The following is a 24,281-nucleotide window of genomic DNA, read 5'->3' as shown; positions in this document are numbered from 1 at the left end:
AAGATGTGTGACACACACATCTTTTTATTTGCCCCTATTGCTATATTGAAAGTTATGGAACTTAAAAAATTGGGGGTGGGGGGGATTTTTTTTTTTTAAGGTTATGAAAATGATTCTGTGGAAGACTTGAAGGAGATGACTTCAATATCCTCTCGGAAGAGAGGTAAAAGAAGGTACTTCTGGGAGTATAGTGAACAGCTCACACCATCACAGCAAGAAAGGATGCTCAGGCCATCTGAGTGGAACCGAGATACCTTGCCAAGTAATATGTATCAGAAAAATGGCTTACATCATGGTAAGACGGAATTACAGCCAAACATTTTGTGTCACTTTATTCTTTTTTAATGTCTTTATTTATGTATTTTGAGAGAAAGAGCGCTCAGAGGAGGGGCAGAGAGAGAGGGATAGAAAGACTTATAAGCAGGCTCCATGCTCAGTGTGGAGCCCAATGCGGGGCTTGATCTCACAACCAGGAGATCATAACCTGAGCTGAAATCAAGAGCTGGATGCTTCTGAGCCACCCACGTGCGCCTCGTGTCACTTTACATAGAGACCATAAACCATAATGCTTACTAAGTGTACCTGCGTATTCAGCCATTCTTAGCAAAGTGGAGAGGGGAACAGGAGAGCTGCTATATTTACTTATTACTGCAGAGACACTCACAAGTAGCCTTTACCAGTTGTGAGAGCTGTCACCTACACGGAGGAAGGCCTGTGCAGAAACAACTTCTAGTCATCTCCTGTTCTGTTTATCCTACTCGGGAAATGACCAGGAGACTGCCGATTCCTGACCTGCCACAGTTGCTATAAACCAGAAGGGTTGGGGAGAAAGGGGCTGGGCTCCCAGCATCTTTATCTTCTGTTCTTGCCCAATCTCCAGGCTGAAATGTAAACAGGGAGATTGGAATCAACATGGTAATAGGAAGGGGCGCCTCACTGGCTCAATTGGTAGAGCATACAACTCTTGATGTTAGAGTCATGGGTTTAAGTCCCACATTGGGTGTGGAGCCTACTTTAAAAAAAAAAAAATGGAGGTGGGAAGAAAGGTGGGAAAAGAAAGGAAAGGGAATAATTGTAGAGAAAAGCACTGGAGAGAGGAGAGTTGAATAGTAGGAGTCAGGAGAAACTTATAATCATAGGCAAGCCAAATTTCCAATGGTGAACAAAGGAAGATGTAGTTAAGTAGAATTTCTTCTTTTATTCTGTATGATCTAAAACCTGTACTGAAAACGGGGAGGGCACTAGTAAGTTTGGCTCTCAATAAACAGTTTTAGTAATCTCTCATGCTACAGATTTATGTTGCTAAGCAATTTTGACAACAGGAATTATATCAAAAGTGTATCTGTGCCTCATTTTCCCTTTCCACTGGCACTCAGTCTGTATTCTACTGTTTGTCAGGGAATATGGGCTTCAGATCGGTTTTCTACCAGAAATGAAAAGACAGGTCCACTAAGTAGCTCTAGGTAGCATGTGCCGAGTACTAGGAAAAGTTCTTTGGTGTATTGTAGTTCACCCCCCATCACTCTTGCCTGCAGTGATAGGGCAAGACCCCTGAGTCTTCTGTAATGTTATTTATTGAACTAACCAAGGAAGAGCTTTCAAAAAAAGCAGTCTTTATTTGCTGGCCTTTTGAGTCCAGCAACAAGGTATACATGTCTGAGAATTTTTCAGTCATAGCATCAAAATATCTTGGTTTGAGTAAAGTCTCCAGAGTCTTTTCTGGGTGTGTATTCTACCCTAGCCCTGATTTTTGGGCTTGGTGAACTTGCCCTCAAGTCCTGAGGTTTGAGATGCTTATTACCACCATGCATATAATTAAGATTCTGACACACCAGGGCTAGAAACTCTAAGGTGCATAAGGACTTGGCGAAGACTGGCTCTGTGCCATGTTTCCCCCATTTCTTGCAGTTACAAGGTGGGAAGGAGAGGAGGCTAGCCCCTTTAGCATAGGCTGTTAACACGCTGAGACTTCTGAAACATGCCAAGACTTCTAAAAAAGAAAAAAGGTGGAGGGAGAAATGTGGATTTAAAATATGGCTGCAGAATGTGTCTTTTGTTAAATACAGTGATCTAACTTAAATCTCTTTATACCATCTATAGGAAAATATGCAGTCAAAAAGTCACGGAGAACTGATGTAGAAGACCTGACTCCAAACCCTAAAAAACTACTCCAGATAGGCAATGAACTACGGAAACTGAATAAGGTGATTAGTGATCTGACTCCAGTCAGTGAGCTTCCCTTAACAGCCCGGCCAAGGTCAAGGAAGGAAAAAAATAAGCTGGCTTCCAGGTAAATGATAATCATGTTCACCTGTGTGAATAAAGTCTAGGAGGTGAGGTTATAGATTCTAAGTGAGCTTTTATGGATGACTGTCAACCTCTTATTCAGATATATGTTTTTATAAATACTACAATAAGAGTATTATAATTTTTCCTTTGAAAATAAAAGATGGTATTCATACTTCATTTATGCTTCATAGTACCAAGAGATGGTATTATGCTTTTAAAGGGGAGAGGTGAAAGGACTCTCAAGTGCATTATATTACAGCAAGGAAAAGTTTTGTCATAATTTTAATTTTTGTTTTGTGGTAAGTCAGATTTTTTACTGGGATATAATTTACTTGAGGTAAAATATATCCCTTTTAATGTACACTTTTTATGGGTTTGACAGACATACCCATTCACATAAACACCACCACAATCAAGATAATGAATATTTTCCATCACCTTAAAAAATTTCCTCATGCCTCGTTGTAAAGCGAACTCCTTCTCCCACCCCTAATTCCTCACAACCACTAATCCGTTTTCTGTCCCCACAGATTTGCCTTTTCTAGAATGTCACATAGATGGAATTATATGTAGCCTTTTGAATCTGGCTTCTTTGATTTAGCATGAGGAATTCGAGATTCATCCATGTTGCTGAGTAGTATTCCTCTGTAGGGATACACTGTAGTTTATCCATTCCCTAATTGAAGGGGCATTTGGGTTGTTTCTGCTTCTTGCCAGTAATGAATAAAACCACCATAAACATTCACTTACAGGTGTTTGTGTGAACATAAGTTTGCATTTCTCTCTACATGTTCAACTTCATAAGACATTGCCAAACTATCTATTTCTGAAGTATAAAGTAAATTTTACAAAACTTACTGTTTTTCAAAGTAGCAGTAAGTAGTGTTTACATCCCAATTAGCAACATATGATGGTTCCACTCACTTTACATTCTTTTGGTATTGTCAGTTTTTGTTTGTTTATTTTAGTGTACTGATCATAGCTTTATTTTTGGATGTGTGGTAAAATTTTTTAAAAATCAGTTTGGATTAATGACTGTATTGTGTGTTTTTTGGAAACTGAGTTCCTTGATATAAGCATCAATAGGCAGTGATTCTCGGTTGCTATTAGAAAATAGTTTGACAGCAGCAAAAAGAAGTATATTCTGAATGTTCACTTAAAAAATAAGTGAACTAATTGCTCCTTCCTTTCACAGGGCTTGTCGGTTAAAGAAAAAAGCCCAGTATGAAGCTAATAAAGTGAAATTATGGGGCCTCAACACAGAATATGGTAAACCTAAACTTTTAAGAATTTAATTAACCTCCTGTTATTTTGCCAACCACTCTCTTTTTCTTCGGTTTTGTTATTTGCTTTCCCTGTATTCTGCCAAGTTTTAGGCCAGCCTCCTTTTTGTTCATCCGTTCAGTAAGCTACATACTCTTATTCATTCATGTTCTCCTTTTAGTGAGTGTATCTGTGGCTCCCCATGCCAAATTTCCTCTCTACCCTAGAGAGCTTGTATACTTGTGACCACAATAATCTCCTACTTCCATTTTACAATCGTATTGCTGGGTTAGCCAGTTTTATTGACTAATGTCTATTTGAGTGGATAATTGAGATCTGTGTTTTACAAATTTGATGGCTCCTTAAAAATCATCTGGGTACATGTTAAAATATAGATCCCTAGGCTTCTCCCCAGATCCAATGAATTGGAGTCTGTGCAAGTAGAACCCAGGAGTCCATATTTTTAACACTACTCCAGATTACTCTAGGCAACTATCTTAGCACATATTTGGGAACTGTTGGCTTAGATCAGTGCCCCCCCCCCGTCTTTTACAACATGGCACATGTAAAAAGTTATCATCTCTAAGACATCCTGGAATATAACAGAGTAGGCTGCTCAAGGGAGGGAAGCCCCTTATGGACTGAGAGGATTATTATTTAAAACACCTGGAACCCTTTTTCAGCACTCTAGAGGTTTGTAAAGCTCTGGTCTTGATCTTCTGTAATAAGAACCATTCTTCCTTTCTTCCTTGCTCTGTTACTATTCCTTAAGGCGGGTATCATAAGAGTTTGTATGTTCTTTTGCCTCTAAAATTATGTTCTTCACCGGACAGCTCTTGGGCTACGTTGTATCTGAAAGTGGATCAATGGCAAAATGACCAGTTGTTATTTGTTTCCAGAGATTTTCTGAAGTCAGCACAATGTCTGGCACGTAGGTGCTCACTAAACTTTGTGCAGTTTTCTTAATCCTTTATCTTGATTATCTTGCTTCCACTTGTGAGGGCAGAAAGAGGATTTCCTACTGTGAAGTTTACAACTTGTGAAATGAGCTGATGGTTTTATTTATTAATGGCCACTCAGGAACTCTCATCAGATAAATGAGTTAGGTAAAACAATAGTTGGTTTGTTAGAAAAGAAATCTACTCATTTTCCTATTATTCTTTCTTGCTGTTGAAGCATTCTGACCTTGAGCTCTGTGAGTACATATACACATAATTATTACAATACCATAGGCATTCATATTTCATTTTGGAACCCAGATGACTTGCACTGCAGGGAGATATGATGGGCCATTTGGGAGCCTTCTGGCTCTGTGTTTCCTTGGGCACTTGTAGGCATCTATCTGTGTGTTGTTCAATTTATGTATTTAACTATAAGTTTGTGTATCTGTGTGCCTGTAGATTTGTGCATTTGTGTATATGCTAATTTACATCTCCACACACATGCTTTGGGTCTGTAATGTAAGTATATTCTGGATTAGGGAACACCTGGGGAATTGCTAAGGGCCAGTTGGAGTGTTTCTGGTTGTGTTCTATCTCATTGATTTTTGATAGCTGCCTTAAATTTTTCTTATTTCCAAAACTAATAAAGCCTCTGTTTTCATGTAGGAATAGGCCTGTCTTTAAAGGTTATCATTTTCTTCTCAGTTAGTCGGCATGGAGGAAGAGGATCTTCTCATTCATTTATTTCTCTTCCCCTTCTGCCTCCCTTCTCTTCTCCAGTTTCTGGGAAAGAACAGCCAGCCGTAACTATTGGATTAGAAGTCATTTCAGAACCCCATGAGATGCTCTCATGTAGTCTGCCACATGTAGTTTGAAAATTCTTCCTAGGGTTTCTGGTTCATCCCTCAAGAGAGTGGTGCCCTTGATTCCTTGAGATATTTGTCAGTCAGTTAACTGTTTTGTGGAACACTCATTACTCACCACCCACCTATTAGCTGAGTAGTTCCTGGAATTTGTGATTCAAAAATCTGTGACATTTGAAAAAGAATTTGGGATTTGGAACTATAGATTGCCAACCTTAAATTAAACTTTATGAAAGATATATTGCATTATCCTTATCTGTTTTTATTTATCTGTATTCTGAAGGTCTTAGTTATTCTGCATTGTATGTTTTGTACTACATAGAATTAAGCACAGCACAGAACCCTTCCTTCATCTTCCCTAGCCCCTTTATTTTAGGATTCAACAACTTATACACTTAAGATGTTAAAATGGAATTTACTTGGCAGTTAGAGGGAAAAGGATTAACAATATCTAAACACAGGAGTTAATGAATTCATCATTTCTGCTAAAGATCAAGCACCCAAATATAAAAGACCACACTGAGAGGGACATCCCTAAGACATCCCCAAGTGGAAAATGAACCAAGTCATGGAAAACTGAGATAGCCCCAAGAGCTAACAAAGAGCAAAAAATTTTAATTTTGATGGACTCCCAATTTGCCAATTTTTCTTTTTATATTTTATATTTTTTGTGTTCTGAGAAATTTAGCCAACTTCAAAATGCAAATATTTTCTTGTATGTTTTCTCCTAGCATTCCTATAGTTTTAGGTCCTACATTTAGGTTTATGGTCCATTTTAGGTTAATTTTTATTTATGGTGTGGAGTGAGAATTGATGTTCATTTTTATCCATATGAATATTCAGTTGATCAAGCACCATTCATTAAAAAGATTTTCCTTTTCCCATTCAATTATTTTTTCATCTTTGTCAGATCAGTTGACCCTATATGTATGAGTCTGCTTCTGGACTCTGTATTCTGTTCCATTGATCATTTGTCTACCTTTATGTGAATACAAACTATTTTGATTTCTGTAATTTTATAGTAAATCTTAAAGTCGGGTAAGTTTAAGTCCTTGTTAATCCTACAATTTTGTTTTTTCAAAATTATGTTGGCTATTCTGTGTCATTTACATGACCATATACATTTTGGAATCTCCTTTTACAAAAAAGCTTACTGAAATTTTGATTGGGATTGCTTTCAATCTGTAGATCAATTTGCAGAGAACTACCATCTTAACAAAATGGAGTCTTCTAATCCATGAACTTGGTATCTCTTTCCATTTATTAGGTCTTCCTTAATTTCTTTGTGCCTTGTTTTATGGCTTTCAGTGTAGAATGCGTAACATCTTTTGTTCTGTTACTGGCTATTTAATATTTTTTGGTGCTCTGTAAATGGAATCGTTTTTGAAATCTATTTTCTTAAATTTTTTGTTTTAATGTTTTATTTTTGAGAGAGAGGGAGAGAGAGTGCAAGCAGGGGAGGGGCAGAGAGAGAGGGAAACAAAATCTGAAGCAAGCTGCAGGATCTGAGCTGTCAGCACAGAACCCTTTGTGGGGCTTGAACTCACAAACCACAAGATCATGACCTGAGCCAAAGTCAGACACTTAACTTAACCAACTGAGCCACCCAGGCACCCCTAATTTTTAAAAAAAATTTTTAATGTTTATTTCTTTTTTGAGAGAGAGATAGAGTGACAGCATGAGCAGGGGAGGGACAGAGAGAGACACACACAGAATCTGAAGCAGGCTCCAGGCTCTGAGCTGTCAGCACAGAGCCTGACGCAGGGCTTGAACCCACAAACCGTGAGATTATGACCTGAGCCAAAGTCAGATGCGTAACCAACTGAGCCACCCAGGTGCCCCTGGGCACCCTTATTTTTTTTATTTTTTTTTTTAATGTTTATTTATTTATTTAAAAAAAAATTTTTTTTTCAACGTTTATTTGTTTTTGAGCCAGAGAGAGACAAAGCATGAACAGGGGAGGGGTAGAGAGAGAGGGAAACACAGAATCTGAAACAGGCTGCAGGCTCTGAGCTGTCAGCACAGAGCCCGACGCGGGGCTTGAACTCACGGGCTGTGAGATCATGACCTGAGCCGAAGTTGGACGCTTAACCGACCAAGCCACCCAGGCGCCCCTTAATGTTTATTTATTTTTTTTTTTTAAATGTACTGGCTGGCTCAGTCAGTACAGCATGCAATTCTTTTTTTTTTTTTTAATCTTTTTTTTTTAACATTTATTTATGAGACAGAGAGAGACAGAGCATGAATGGGGGAGGGTCAGAGAGAGAGAGGGAGACACAGAATCTGAAACAGGCTCCAGGCTCTGCGCTGTCAGCACAGAGCCCAACGCAGGGCTCGAACTCATGGACGTGAGATCATGACCTGAGCCGAAGTCAGACGCTTAACCGACTGAGCCACCCAGGCGCCCCTTTAATGTTTATTTTTGAGAGAGCGAGAGCGAGAGCGAGAGAGAGAGAGAGAGAGAGAGAGAGAGAGAGACAGAGCGTGATTGGGGGAGGGACAGAGGCAGATGGAGACACAGAATCCAAAGCAGACCCCAGGCTCCCAGCTGTCAGCACAGAGCCCAACACGAGGCTCTCCGTGAGATCATGGCCTGAGCTGAAGTCAGCCACTTAACTGACTGAGCCACCCAGGTGCCCGTGAATTTTTACTTTTAAAACTCTTTGCTGCTAATATATAAAATGGATTTTTATATATTATTCTTGTATCTTGTCATCTTGCTAAATTTATTAGTTCCAGTGTAGGTATGTAGATGCCCTGGGATTTTCTGTTTAAGCAGTCATCATCTGCAAATAGGGATGGCTTTATTTTTTCTTTCCTGTGTGTGTGTGTTTTTTTTTAATGTTTATTTTTGAGAGAGAGAGTGAAAGCAGGGTAGGGGCAGAGAGAGAGGGGGACAGAGGATCTGAAGTGGCCTCCATGCTGAGAGTAGTGAGCCTGATGTAGGGCTTGAACTCACAAACTGTCAGACCATGACCTAAGCCAAAACCAAGAGCTGGATCCTGAACCGATTGAGCCACCCAGGCTGTTTTTTCTTTTTTTTCTGATATTTTTTCTTTTTTTCTTTTCTGATATTTATGCCTTTAATTTTCTTGCCTTATTGCAATATCTAAGACATTGGATAGACATGGTGATTGTCTTGTTTGCAATCTCAGGGAAGGGAACCTTTCACCTTAAAGTATGATGTTGGTGGTAGGCTTTTTTGTAAGATGATACCCTGTATCACTTTAAGTAAGTTTTCTTCTTTTCCTAGTTTCATTTATCTTGAATGGTGTTGAATATTGTTATATGCTCTTTTTTGCATCTATTGGAACAGTCATGTTGTTCTCCTTTATTCTGGTAACATATCATATATTTACCTCTTAATATGGTGAATTACATTAATTGATTTTTGATTATTAAACCAACCTTGCATTGTTAGAATAAACTCTACTTGGTTATGATTTAGTTTCCCTTTGTATATTAGAGTCTACTACAAATATTCTATAAGATTCTATTCCAAAACTTTAAGTTGGATTCTGTTGCTAATATTTTGTTAAGAATTTGACGTCTATATTCAAGAGGGACATTGGTCTGTGATTTTTTTTGTAATATCTTTGTCAGGTTTTGGTATTTGGACTATTTTGTCTTTATAGAATGAATTAGGCCATGATCTTTCTTCCACTTTTCTGAAAAGTTTGATAAGATCAATTTTGTTTCTTCGTTGTATATTTGATATAGTTTTCCATTAAAACCCTCTGGGTTTTCTTTTGGGAATAAATTTTGGATAAATTAATACTTTTACTACAAATAGGGTGTTCAGATTTTTCATTTCTTCTTGTGTCAGTTTTGTTAAGTTGCATTTTCAAGAAATGTGACCATTTTTTACCAAATTATTGAATTTGTTGGCATAGTATTTTCTTATTATTCTTTCAATGGCTCTAGATTCTTAAGTGAATGAATCCTTTTTTCATTCCATGTCAATCCAAAAGGTGGAACCCCTTTTTCATTCCAATCAATCATATAGGTGATTGATCTATTTAGCTGGGGTTGGTTGGGGGTGGGAGTGGATATCAATTTTGTTGATCTTTTTAAGGAACCATTTTGGGCTTTGTTACTTTTCTCTCTTGTTATGTTTGTGTTGTTTTATTGATTTCTGCCCTTTATGATTTCTCTCCTTCTATTTACTTTTGGTTAACTCTTCTTTCTTTCTTTCTTTCTTTCTTTCTTTCTTTCTTTCTTTCCTTCTTTTTTCTTTTAAAGCTTCTTAAGGTGGGGATATTTGTTTTTAAAGTTTTGTCTTTGGAGGACTTGAAGGACTTCATTTGATTTATTTAATAAACATGTATTAACATCTATGATTTGATATACAGGCACTATCATAGGTCTTAAAGCCATGAAGACAAGTAAGGAAATTGCTTATAGGATAGTAGACATTGATACATGTCTACAGTGTGTTATCGAAAATGGCATATCATTTGAAGTTAGTCCCTTTGGATAAGAAAGCTTATAACCATTACTACTTAATATTTTCTTACACATTTTCCATTTTTTAACCAAATAACTGTTACTACATAATAAAAAGCAAATTCTTCCATGTCAGTGACGTGTTCCAAGTGTCTTGTTCTGTCTTACAGATAATTTATTGTTTGTAATCAACTCCATCAAGCAAGAGATTGTAAATCGAGTACAGAATCCAAGAGAGGAGAGAGGACCCAACATGGGGCAGAAGCTTGAAATGCTCATTAAGGATACTCTTGGTAAGAATAATATTGGAAAAATTAATAACAGTAACATGTAGTGTAAGATATATGATTTAAGGAGATACTAAGTTCTTTTAAGGAAAACCCCAAATGCTTTTATTGTAGTTACTTTTCTTTACGAGTTGTTTTGTCTTTTGAGATTTTGCATTCATAAACATGTATTGCTGGTTACCACAATTTGTTATTTATACTTCATTACTGAACTATTTTAACACTTAGGAAAGATGAACTTCTAGCAACTTTACCTTTTGTGAGGAAAGGAAAGATCCCTGAGCTGTCAAGCCTGTAATTTGTACTTTGGTGGAGGTTCTTATCTGTACATTTACTCAGTAGTACATTTCACGGGATTCTAATAAACTTAGTTGTATGGTTTTCCCTTGACAGATTATACAACATGGGGAGGAACAGAGAGGCAGGCATCCAGAAATCAAGTAGAGGAATACCTGATGGAGGAAAGAGGTAGATAATACAGACATGAGAACTCTAGAGGTGCTGGAGCTTAGGGGCCATAGGAGCAGATCACCTTGGGAGTAGCATCCCAGGACACTGCAGCATAGTGCAATCTGTGAGAACCTTGAAGCATCATAAAATTGGTTCAGCTGTTTCATATGTTCTTTAACAATATTTATTCTAGGACGGTCTTTTAAAAACTGGTTCTTATGTAGTCATTATGTAGAGTGACATACTTCAGCTATCTGAGAATTTTCTTCCAGTTCATTTTTCCCCAGGATGCTGATTGTGTATTGAATCAGGTCACTCAAAAGAATTAGAGCTTACTTGTTTTTTAAGTTTATTTATTTATTTTGAGAGAGAGGGAGAGAGAGAGCAAGCAGGGGAGGGGCAGAGAGAGAGAGAGAGGAAGAGAGAGTATCCCAAGCAGGCTCTTCACTGTCAGTGGGGTCTCCAGCTTGGGGCTCGAACTCACAAACTGTGAGACCATGACCTGAGATGAAACCAAGAGCCGACCGTTTAACCGATTGAGCCACCCAGGTGCCCCTAGAGCTTTCTTTTTAATAATTATTTAGTTCCTTACCTGAATTCTAGAGTAACAAACACTATAAATCATTCTATTTTCTTAAAACTGTAAATATCTCAGAATTTTTTTACATTTCTGTTAAGACAATTTTTCTTACTTTTAGTTACTATAAATTCATTCAAAGTGTTTTCAGTGCCTGCTCTATGGCCCAGTGTGGGGGGATATAGGGTTGAATAACAGACTTGGTCACTAGTCTAAAAATGGAAGACCAAGAATAAACAGAAAAAAATAACAAATTGTGGCAATCACTGTGAAGAAATCAAGATGTTTCCATGGAGTGAAGTGAGCAACAGTTTATTTCTATTTATTTATTTATTTATTTATTTATTTATTTATTTATTTATTTATTTAATATAATTTATTGTCAAATTGGCTAACATACAGTGTGTAAAGTGTGCTCTTGGTTTTTGGGATAGATTCTCATGGTTCATTGAACAGTTTATTTCTATTTATACAGAAATACTTCTCACAGCTACCAAAATGATTGCATTTTCTTTGATTAAAAATAAATGCAGATTGAATGCTTCCATGCATGTGTCCACAATGCATGTTTGTGATGGTCTCTGAAATTATTAGTTTCTCTTTGTCAGCATTGTGTTCATACTGAAGGTAAAATATTCTAGTATATTTGAAAGGCAGTTTGGAAATCATTGGTAAAATTAGCAATGCATATAGATATTAGCAAAATAGTTTCATAAAGTTTGGCAACATTTATGCTTGAAGGCCAAAGGAGAAGGTTTGTAAGTGAGATCAAGGGCCAGGAAAGAGGACTTCCTCGGGTGTTCGGAAGGGATAAACAGCTAACATTTACTGGGTACTTACTGTGACCTAGGACCTGTCTGCTAAGGTTGTTTAGTCATTTACTTTCACAGTTCTGTGAAGGAGGTTATTACTACTCTAGTTTTACAAATAGGAATTAGAAAAGACAGCAAGGTATTAAAGTATCTTATGAGTCCCACAATCAATAAGTGGCCGAACCAGGAGTAGAAGTTCTTTGAGTTCCAGTGCTCACACTGCCTCCACATACCATCATTGAGCCCTGTCATCTGACTCTCATCTCTGTAGTCTGACCTGAATAGTTTATCATTGGCCCCCTAATCGCTTCATCCAGTAGGCCTACTTGAGAATTTCTTTTTCTTGACACTCATTGTAACATTTGGCACTTCTGAATATTTTTCTGGAAACATTTTCTTTATTTTAAGATCTGCATGCCTTGTTTCCTATCTTTTTACCAAAAAAAAAAAAAAAAACAAACCAAAAAAACCCAAACAAACACTAGTGGTGTCTCTGTGGCTCTGGCAAAACCAGTGGTCTGAAAATTAAAGTCATGTTTCCAAAAAACAGAAGTTTGTTTATTGTAGTGGTTAAAATCAGAGTATTTGAAATCAGTTCTAGATTGAACTCCTGGCCCTACTACATACTACATGAGGACCCTACGAAAGTGACTTCACTTCCCTCAACCTAATTTTGTTCATCTATAAAATATGGACAGTTGTGTGGATTAATTGAGAAGAGTGCATATAAAACACTTAGCACCCTGCTGAGCACATAAATTCTCAATATTCCATAAGTGTTAGCTCTTGATGTTACCATATTACATCTTAACCATTTAGGTTTTTTTCTTTTTTCTTAAAAGTTTTATTTCCACCTTATTCCTAAAATCCATCATTCATATTTTTAATCATTCATATTAGTCAAATGCTTAAGTTGCATGTTCACAACATATTAACCTGATAATTATTTGTGATATAATTGGCTAACAAGATAGATCTAATTTTTCTATTTAGGTATTCCAAACAGTATAACATTTCAGTGATTATTGCTTATCAGTAATTAATAATTCTTTTTGCTAAGTTTTAGGAAATGACCTATAGTTACTAGATAAGTTCACAGAATAGTAAAATGAATATGTAATTATTATATTTACAGAATTACCTTTTCAAAAGTAGAGTTGTACATATGTATCAAAATAGAGTAATGCAAAATGAAACAAAACTAAGAACTGTATATTTATACAGAAAATAAACAGTAAAGGGGTTCTTGGGTGGCTCAGTTGGTTAAACGGCTGACTTCAGTTCAGGTCATGATCTCGTGGTTTGAGTTTGAGCCCTGCATTGGGCTCTGTGCTGACAGCTCAGAGCCTGAGGCCTGCTTCCGATTCTGTGTCTCCCTCTCTCTCTCCACCCCTCCCCTGCTTGGTCTCTCTCTCTCTTTCTCTCTCTCAAAACTAATAAACATTAAAAAAAATTTTTTTTTAAAAACACAAAAAACCCAAGATCACCTCAATTACCCAAAATACAAGATGAGATTGAAAAACTACCATTCATTTAAAAAAATAAAAAAATAAAACAGTATGAAAGATCAGAAGTTTATTTTGAACAAAACTATATTTATGTAGAAAACACTTAGGTGAAGAGTGGATTCTAACTATCAATATTTTCCTAAACAACCAGTTACTTTTTACCTCGTGTAGATTAATTCAGTATGCAAATAGGAAGTCCTGGTGAATTTACTTGACTTTTTCTTCAAATGGATTGATGCTGTTTTAAAATTTTATGTATTCTTTCAGTGCATTTCTGTCTTTAATGTTCTTTAAAATAATTTTCAGTTCTTTTATTAGGTAGAGGGAGGAACTTAATATTACAAGTAAAGATTCTTTTTACCTTTTTAGTTTTTAATTTAAAGGCCTTATATGTTGATAAATGTGTATATTCTCTTTACATCTCAAAGGTCAATTTCAAATTCCTTGACTCACATTTTCTTTCCTTTAAAAAAATTTTCTTTAATGTTTGTGTATTATTTTTGAGAGAGAGAGAGAGAGAGAGCACGAGCAGGGGAAGGGCAGAGAGAGAGAGGGAGACACAGAATCTGAAGCAGGCTCCAGGCTCTGAGCTGTCAGCATAGAGCCCCACGTGGGGCTCAAACTCACAAACCCTGAGATCATGACCTGAGGCTAAGTCGGATGTTTAACCAACTGAGCCACCAGGTGCCCCTTTCCTTGAGTATTTAAATATGCTTCTCCGTTTTTTTTGTTTTTGTTTTTGTTTTTTTTTTGGCATAAAATGTTTCTGTTAAAAAGCTATTAATTGCCCTAATAATTGCCTAGTTTTTTTTTCTCCTTATAGGTCATTTGCTATTTTTGCCAAGTTGTCAACAGGATTTTTTCTTTTTTTTTCTTTTTTTAATGTTTATTTTATTTTTGAGAGAGGGAGACCACTAGTGGAGGAGGGGACAGAGGATCCAAAGTGGGCTCCACACTGACAGCAGTGAGCTCCACACGGGGTTCAAACTCCCGAACCCACGAGATCATGACCTGAGCCAAAGTCAGATGCTAAACCAGCTGAGCCATCCAGGCACCCCATTCTTTTTCTTTAAATCCCAGTAATTTCACTAGACTTTGTCTTGGAGTTGGTCATTTTAGGTTGATATTGTCATGTGTGTACTGTGCTCTTTCAAACATTACTATTTGACCTGTTTCCTTCCTTTGTTTTGTTTTTGTTGTTCAGGGAATTATTATTTGTGGGTTGGACCTTCTTTGCCTAGCTTCGGTATTTCCTATGTATATTTAGTTTTTTATCAGTTTTTTGCTTCTTAATTTCTTTTTTTATTTTAAAATTGTTTCTTGCTTGCACCTCCATGTCTCTTGAAAGCATTATTGTTGTGTTTATTTGCTGCTCTTATATTTTTTTTGTTTTTTCTTAATTTCAGAAATTAATTTTTCTTCCAGTTTTTTTCTGAGTTCTATCACCTTATTTCTGAGTTTTTCTATTTCTGATTTATGTTGTCCCTTCATGTAACATTTTCTCTAATGTGTTTTAGTTCATTTTGAATATCCTTGCGTTCGTTCTGAAATAATAGTAGGTTCTGACCATTTGGGATAATAATGAAGGATATATATGGTCGTTTTGTGGTCATATCTGCTAGGATATTCATTGTTTGTAGGAATATTCTTCTCTTTTTTTCTTACAATAACTTTATATGGGATTTTTGACCTTGATATTTTTCTATTCATTTGTATGTGAATTTGGTTTTTCTGAACTTTGAAAGTTTGGTTCACAATAGCTTTCCTGACTTCAGGCTTTACAGAGTCCTCTGTTTTTGTTAATATAAAACTATGTTTTGTATTCATTTATGAGATGGTGTATAGTCTAGCCACAAGAAGGGGACACAGGAGAGGAGCAGGAAGAAAGCTTATCCTAGAGAAACAAAGTCACCACATGCCACAAGGGGGCCACATGAAGGAAGCACTAAGGGAGAAGACTCAACAAAGCAGGTAGGGAAGAGACAGAGAAGAGAGAGAGACATGGAGTGGGAGAAAAACAAAGGAACCTGGGGACAAGTGCCTTTATTGGATGCTGAGGTGATATGCAAAAGCAAAGGGTGGGAGGCAATTTTTTTGGTACATTTGTGTGTCACTAGCCCACAGTCAAGTGAAGGCAAGAAGAACTTGTGGCAGGGCAGGTGCACAGGGCAGCTTGCTTTCTGAAATTTCTTGTTCTCTGCTCCTCTCCCATTTTATCTGCACCGTCTCTTTCTTTCATATCTATTGTTCCTGTCTTACTCAATTTTGATTCTTACCAATCCTGGCTCTTCTCATGCAAGGGAGTCCTGGTTGGTCAGTTTTTAGTTCACAGAGGCTAGACTGCTCCAGCCCCTCAACACCTTACTGCGGGCTCCTTGCACTCACCTTGTACTCACTATTCATTTGGACAAAAATCCCTCACGGCTTCAGCTGTGTTCTCATGTTGGTTTCCTGTGGCTTCCAGTGCATAACCTGTTTGGCTATTTTATGCTTTTGTTCTCAGGTCCAATTACTCCCTTTTGACTCATCCTACACAAATGTTGGTAATGTTAATACCATGGAGGTCTTGTCACTTTTGATAGTTTGTTTGAACCCTTTTGGATTTTGGGGTTTGTGGAGATAACTTGTCACTTGTTAATGTTTTCCATGGTTTTTCTGCTTAATCTCTTTATATGGGGAACTGAGGAGATTAAAAATCTATACAGCTTTGTAACAGTCTTTTCAGAATTCCCCTCTGGAGCCGTTTAAATAAGTTGGAGTTTCTTTTTCTTAAAGATTTGGTAGAATACTCTTTGAAACTGTCTCATCCTGTGTGTTTTTTTGTGATTAACTCTTTGAAAACTTTCTGTGTTCTCTCTGATAATTTGTATGTCAGATTACAAGCTCTTCTGGAGTCAGTTTTGATAATTTATATATTCCTAGAAAATTACCTACTTCCTCCATGCCCTCAAATTTATTAAAATTATCTTCATACTCCTCTGTATCCGTGGCTAGTGCTTCATTTTCATTTGTTTATGTCTACTGTGTTCACCTTCACTTCTTGAATTGGTTAATTACAGGTGGTTCTGCTCCCCCCCCCCCACCCACCCAAACAAACCAGCTCTTGAATTTGTCAGTTCTTCTTATTAGATGTTAGTTGCTTAATTCACTTCTTTTTATTCTTTCTTGTTCATTATATAATTAAAAACCTTTGAAATTTCTTCTGAGTGCTGCGTTAGCTATATCCCAAATTCTGATGTCATATTTCATTGTTTTCTGAATACTTCGAAATTTTATGCTTGATTTACTCTGTGACCCAAGAATTGCTTGAGAGAGATTTAAAATTTTCCAGAAGGTAGATATTATTATTTTCTAGTTTTGTTATTAACTATTCTTTTTTTGTGTGTGATTTAAGATTTTTTTAAGCTATCTAACATATGATTACATTTATTTATATTTGTTACACTTATTACAACCTTTTTAAATGTTCTGTGGGCACTTGAAAAGCAGATACATTTATTATGTTAAGACTCCCATTATATTGGGGCACCTGGTGGCTTGGTTAAACATCTGACTTTGGCTCATGTCATGACCTCACAGCTTGTGAATTTGAGCCCCACCTCTGCTGTCAGCACTGAGCCAGCTTTGAATCCCCTACCCCTGCCCTGCTCATGCTCTCTCTCTCAAAAAATAAACTTAGTAAAAAAAAGACTCCGTTATATGTTGGTTAGGTCATCTTAAGTAGGTCTCTTTTTCCTTTTCATTTTTGTAGGGGTGTCCATTTACTCTATGTAAAACTGAGAATGAGCACCCACCACTAATGTATTTCATTTTTTCTCCTGTTTTCCGAGGTTTTGCTTTTGAATGCTGGAGTGCTTGAATGGGAATCCTTACCAGTAGATCTTTATTATGAATTGTAATCTTTACATCATGAAGCATACTTCTTTTGTCTTATTAATAGCTTTTTCTCTGAATTCAGTCTTGTCTGATATTGTAATCATAAATACAGCTTTCTTATTATTTATATTTGCTTAGTATACCTTTGCCTACTCTTTTATTTTCAGTTTTTCTGAATCACTTCATACTAGACACATCTCTTTTAAAAACATTTAAATTCAAATTTAATTTTGATAAGCATATTATAAAATTCACTTTTAGATTTTTATATATACCATATAGTCCTTTATTTGTCAGACTGGGAGTTTTTCTTTAATAGGTGAGTTGAACTCATTTTTTATTTATTGATACATGTTTGATTTTAGTTTTGTCATCAAAAAATCTATTAGCCTTTGTTCATATGGCTTTTGCCTTTTTATATCATTCACTATATGATCCATTATTATAGTTTTAGTATGTGTTCTTTGATAATTTGTAAGCTCTGCATTGTTATCTTGTGAGTTGACTTTTTTAGTTATAACATATATATTTTTTCCCTTAACTTTTCATTTAAGAAAAGTAGAAATAGGACACTGAACATCTGCTTATCATTCAACTAGATTCACCAGTTGTTAATATTTTGCTGCAGTTGCTTTATTTGGATATCTACTTATTTTTATTCCTAAGTATCTGAAGGTAACTTCTAAACATACCCTTCATCCCTAACTACTTTAGCGTGTATTTCTTGAGAACAAGGACATTTTGAGAATAAGGCACAATACCATTTTCACATCCAAGTACTTCAACATTGATATAATATCTATATGGAGTCCATATTTAAACTTCCCCATTTGTCTCAATAATGTCCCTTAGAGCCTTTTTGGTTTTGATCCATTAAGTATCATGCATTACATTTATTTATATCATTTTTCTCCTTTAATCTAGATCAGTCTCCCAGTGTTGTGTTTATTTTTTCCTATGAAAAATCTAGGTAGCTGTTCTTGTAAAATGTCCCAACATCTGGAGTTGTCTGTTTCCTCATGATTACATGCAGTTAAATTTTCTTGGCAAGAATCTTCATAGGTGATTATCCTTCTCATTCCATCAATCAAGAGGCACATATATCAGTTTGTCCCATTATTGGTCATGTTAGATTTAGTCACATGATTGAGGTAGTGTCAATTGTCTGGTTTTTTTACAGTATCTTTTGACTTCTTCCTGGGAGCAGTGACTAGGTATTTTTCTATTTCCATCTTGTTTTAATCATTTATTTTCTCATTACTTTTAAAACGTGCTTATACCTCTGTTATTTGACTTATTATTTTTTTTTTAGCTTTTTTTAATGTTTATTTATTTTTGACAGAGAGAGAGACAGAGCATGAGCAGGGGAGGGGCAGAGAGAGAGGGAGACAAAGAATCCAAAGCAGGTTCCAGGCTCTGAGCTGTCAGCACAGAGCCCGATGCGGGGCTCAAACTCACAGACCACGAGATCATGACCTGAGCTGAAGTCGGACGTTCAACCGCCTGAGCCACTCAGGCACCCCTGTTATTGGACTTATTGATTTGAAGTATCTTTTGACTTCAGCTGTAGGAGATGAGGAAGATGAAAAACTCAACATACACTGTCTTCTACCTTTTTTTCCCTCTTCTCTTCCAACTTTTGTTTATTCATTCACTTTCTTTAAAATGAAGAAAAGTTGGGGGGGGCACCTGGGTGGCTCAGTCGGTTAAGCGGCCGAATTTGGCTCAGGTCATGATTTCGCGGTCCATGAGTTCGAACCTCGCGTCGGGCTCTGTGCTGACAGCTCAGAACCTGGAACCTGTTTCAGATTCTGTGTCTCCCTCTCTCTGACCCTCCCCTGTTCATGCACTGTCTCTCTCTGTCTCAAAAATAAAGGTTAAAAAAATTTTTTTTAATAAAAAATAAAATGAAAAGGGAACATAAACTTAATCCAGTAGTTCTAAAAATTACTGAAAACATCCCTCAGATCAGAGTTTTCAGTTACATGGGTGAAACCCATCCATGGGATGCACAGAGGCTGGAGAAGTTGGAAGAGACTGGCTGAAAAAACAGAGCAAACATGCTGGGCTGGGGAACAACGCTTGTTGGTGGGTGTGGGTTTGGGCTTGGACTATTTTTTGGAACCTATTACCTGTCATCTCCCCCACTTAAAAATGGTGATTAACCATTCTTCATTATTGGTTTGACCTTTCTAATCTAAAAATTATAGGCTCTGGAGCACCTGGGTAGCTCAGTCAGTTAAGCATCTGACTCTTGTTTTCAGCTCAGGTCATGATCTCATGGTCTTGGGATCAAGCCCCGTGTTGGGGTCTGTGCTGAGCATGGAGCCTACTTGGGATTCTCTCTCCCACCACCACCACCCCCCCCACTCTTCGCCCCCCCCCGCCCTCCCCTCCCCCCATCTCTCTCAAAATAAATACACATTTTAAAACTGTAGGCTCTAATCTGATGAGGAGATTGAATTTCTATAGTAGCAAGCAGCTGAGTACTCATCTAGGACTGGTATCAAGCTGGGGGCCACCCCTGACCCTCAGATCTGCCTACTTCTCACCTTCCATCTATGCCATTGCCATTTCTGTGCCTAAGTGTGCCTTATTTCTTTTTCCTAGGTCTCCCAGTGGCTGGGCAAACCTCAGAATTTGTTAACCAAGTGTTAGAGAAGACGGCAGAAGGCAATCCCACTGGAGGCCTTGTAGGACTAAGGATACCAACATCAAAAGTGTAATCAGCCTCATTGGACCACTGGTCAGAAATGTCTGTGTTTGTCACATTATTCATTGTAAATTTTCATTCTGTTTTGCATGTCAGTTTAGCATTATGTAAACATTGATTAGGTTACATTGTTTTAAGAACTAAGTAGCATAAGTGAAGCATGATCCAAAATACTTGATTATTGCATTTTCAGAGCATAAACCATGGTTAAAACTGCTACTGGCGTCAGAATTGGAACGTGTACATTTAAGTAAACGTTTAGATACAGATTGCAAAAATCTGTTAAAGTCAAACAAGTTTTGGAGGAGTGAAGATACTAGTAAATGCCAAATACTGTGGCAGGTTTATGCTCTGAACCACACAAAAAAATTGAGGAAGCATTTTTTTAAACAGTCCGTTTAGATTGTTTTTAGAATTATTCCTTTTGTTCTGATTTTTCCACAACCATTAATCTCACTTGTACATGGCACAACCCAGCACTCATGCCCATGTGCCATATTAGAAGTTCATTTTCCGAGCTCAATATGGTATATATAAATATATATATAGATATATATATAATGTCTGTGCAAGTAAGAAAAAAAAGCATATTCTTTGTGCCTTGTATTTTGGGGAAACTATAAAACTGGTAATATTTTGTATGATGAAAACCCTACTGAGGAGAAACAAGATATATAGATGGAGAAATTATGGGGTTTAAATGTTTTTTTGTTCCAACTCTTTTTCAAATTTTTTGAATGTATATAGGACTATGTTGAAATGTAGATATATGCCACAGAGTCTGTGTATTGTATAAAAAACAAAACAAAAAAAACAAACAAAAAAAAGATGGCTCTAGAAAACTCCTATTTCGGTACTTGACCGGAAGAAGACAAATACTTGCACATTATTGCGATTGTTTTATTTTTTGTACCAAAGACAAATGCAACTGATATGGCAAACTGCCAGTCTAAGTAAAGTTTTGCACAGCTTACATGATACTGTATGAATGTATGAAAAACAAAGGAAAAAAAACCCAGAAAAATGAAAAGGTCAGGGTTAGGGATCTTACTGAACTGTGAATCTTATTTCTGTTTGGGTCCAATTATCTACAGAAGGAGCATCCACACATACAGATATTATTTTGCCGTTCCTCTCATTCGCTTCCATAGTAGATAAGTTGGTGGCCATTTAGATGTCTGTAAGTCTTTTTATTTCTGCACTTATTGTAGGAAATTTTAATATATTTCATTTTAGTAAGCTATTGGTAAAATAGTTTTTGACCTTGAAAATTAAAGTTTATTTAGCTTATTGTAGTATACTTCCACCAAACAACCAAAATACAGATTATTTTTATTGTATTATATATATATATGTAAAGAAAGAAAAAAAAAGCTAAAAATATCTAATTCTTTAGTTGCCACTTTTCCAATCAATGTATTATTGTGCATGTAATATTTTCAAAGATCAACACAAGCTTAAAACAAAAACAATTTATAGATTTTTATATTTTTGTACAGGTATTTTCAAACTAGCTTCTTCAAACTTACATGTGACTTCTTCTATGTTTCTAGAACTGAGAAATAATTAACACGTTTAGTTTTTAGGTGCTCTTTTTTGCTCACATAAAACAGCTTCATTAGTCAGTGTTTTAACTATGTTAAAGCTTTACCTCTTGATGAGAAATTTCTTGTGTCAAGGCAGCATTATAAACCTTCCCCACAGATCTTTCCATTCTGTCTCTCTTACTGTTGATTCTCAAATCTTGTGTTTTGAACTCTGAAAACTGGTGGCTTAAAAACTATACTTAAAAAAACAAAAAAAAAATCCTATCTAGCCCAGAAAAAATACCAAAAATTTCAGACCTAGCTGCTGGGAAAGTATCTATTTCTCCAACCATTTCTCCGTTACTCCCTGGAGAATTTATTCCTTAATTATATTTTGTTTTTACAGTGTGTTTTCTTTTTTTCTACTTTATTCCCCCAACCCTCACCGCTATTTGTAAGCTGTAGCATATGAAGCTATAGCTTATAAAGGCTTGATTCTAAAACACACAGTAACAACTGAACTATGTCCTTATATGCTTCTTTGACATCATGAAAAGGAAACTCAGAAAAGGATTAACACCTTAGCTGAACTGTGATACACAAGATTTTCCTGTGTGCTTGGTGGAAATGTACCTGGTTAGTTAGTGCATTCATGCTCAACAGGCGATAAGCTCAGATCTAATGGTTTAATAGAACGTAAGCTCATTGTTTAAAGTTTTTCCTCTTCAGGTGGGAGAAGGCAGAGCACAGGCTTATAACTTGGAAGTATCTGAAGTTTTGACAGAGTGTGTTTAGTAGATTGAAACATGTTCCAAAATATGGCAGTTTTGCAATCAGGTGAAAATCACTTCATGATAGAGACTCAGCTGATGAGGTTTATAAAATTGCCCCTTTCTAGCTGCTCTGTTAGGAATTCTGGTTTTTGATACTTTTTTCCTGTCTGCAAACCAGAATTTGATTTTTTGGTCTTGCATTTCAGAAAAAAAAAAAAAAAAGACTTTGAATCTGTTTAGTAGATTCCATATCCTTGCATTTCAGTGTTTTATATGTACTACTTAAGTTAAATAGTTTAAAAGCTTTTAAATAGTTGAGCTTTTTAATGTTGACACTTTATTTTGTACCTATTTATATATGTATGTATATCTTAGAAAAGCACTTTGTTAAAAAAAAATTGCATTTTATATGATTCCTGCCATTTGCTGCTAAATCTGGGCTGGTCAGAATGCTGCAGCGATACTTGATCTAAATAAAAAAACCTGGCAGTAAAATGTAGAGTGAAAGTTAAATCCTCTTGCTGTTTTAACTTTATCATAAAGATGACATAGGCAAGCTGTGCAGCTTTACATTTTAACCAGGGGACTCTGTGGCATTTAAAACCGTCTAGAAATGGTTGTACTTTAATGCCAGTAATAATCTGCTTCCTCTATTGTCATTAAAATATATACGTTTAGTGTATCACACAACAGATCTTATAAGGGTAACGTAAAAACCCCAACAATTGTACATGTTCTGTTTTTGAAAATTGTGGCATGTATTTTTGGGCGAAGATCATTAGAGAAGAGCTCTCTAAAGGTTTTCTGTGTTCATACATGGTATACAGATAGCTCATAACGAAGTCCAGAATCTTACTTTAAGTGAAGGCATTGTGAATTCACCTCAAGTAAACCCATTGTTCCAAAAGCAATTATAAACTTTGACTCGAGTACTACTATGATTTAAGAAAAAAAATACAAAAAACGTTCTTCCTCGTTTCAGATACACTGGATTCTTTATAGAGTTTGTCTCCATATGAAAGCATGCTGTCCAGTTGTTCTTGTTAAGATCTTGTCTGAGTTTTGAATTGGGTGCCACACTTTTTCAGTCAATATGATTGCTTGTCCTACTGTACCATGTATGATTCTTGTCCTTTCCTATATCCTTCATGACAGATTATGATGTGGCTTTATATTGTGCCTTACTTGTACATTGAAACTGAACATCTTCATTCCCTTCCACTTCCTAAATCTTTCACTTTGACCTTTTTGGTAAGAGAATCAGAGCAATTATAAACACATCGTGAAGGATTTCAGATGGGTATGGTTTCAAATTCCCTCTCTTCACAGTTATTTTATATTTGTATGGAAGACCAGTTTTGAATGGTCTTTAAATATGAGAGGGAAAGACTTAGCAGTAATTTCACTACATCCCTTTTTTCTGACTTTCATGAATTTGTCCTACATCTTCTTTCTGATGCTTGACTTTATTTGCTCCGTAGCAATAGTCTGCATTTAAAGAAAGGTGTGTTCAGTTCATCAGCTTGAAATTGACTATTTCATCTTTCCAGAATTTTTTAGGAGAAGAATACCCGTTTTGTTTGTTTTATAAAACAGATGACAAGTCTCTTTAAAAGAAACAGAAGTACAGTACTTTTGAAATACAATGCTGTTAGTTTGGATTTCTTTTTTTATATATACTATTCATACAATTATCTGATGTTTGCCTTCATTAATAAAGCTGTTAGTTTATTCACCAAAATGTCAAGAATGGATGTGCTTTTCTTTATTCCATACATTTAAAAATATTTTAGCTGCTAAGATTTAGTTAACTTTCTAAGAAACAAATTCAAGTTGCCTTCAGCAGGAATTAACAAAAGCTTATGTTCCCTTTCTTTATATAGTCTTCCTAAAATTCTGTTCAAGTATTTTCTAGTTAATTATGTAAGAGAATGTTAGCATCTCTCCAAATCTTGAA

The 24,281-nt window shown here is 36.2% G+C and overlaps 1 protein-coding gene across 2 annotated transcripts in view; it reads left to right on the top strand.

Annotated features, from left to right (window-relative positions):
* CREBRF (CREB3 regulatory factor) overlaps nucleotides 1-23,711 on the top strand; it is a 55,660-nt gene extending 31,949 nt beyond the window's left edge. For both annotated transcript variants that reach the window (XM_042946439.1, XM_042946449.1), the window contains exons 5-9: nucleotides 101-295; nucleotides 2,101-2,290; nucleotides 3,485-3,558; nucleotides 9,973-10,095; nucleotides 19,923-23,711. In XM_042946439.1, the coding sequence (XP_042802373.1) occupies nucleotides 101-295; nucleotides 2,101-2,290; nucleotides 3,485-3,558; nucleotides 9,973-10,095; nucleotides 19,923-20,038 (698 nt within the window). In that variant the 3' untranslated portion in view covers nucleotides 20,039-23,711. The remainder of the gene's footprint in view (nucleotides 1-100; nucleotides 296-2,100; nucleotides 2,291-3,484; nucleotides 3,559-9,972; nucleotides 10,096-19,922) is intronic.
* The last annotated feature ends 570 nt before the right edge of the window (nucleotides 23,712-24,281 follow it).

This window comes from Panthera leo, chromosome A1 (genome assembly GCF_018350215.1).
Source record: "Panthera leo isolate Ple1 chromosome A1, P.leo_Ple1_pat1.1, whole genome shotgun sequence".
Lineage (NCBI taxonomy): Eukaryota > Metazoa > Chordata > Mammalia > Carnivora > Felidae > Panthera > Panthera leo.
Note: the sequence above shows the minus strand (reverse complement) of the source record. Positions and strands in the feature narration are given on the sequence as shown.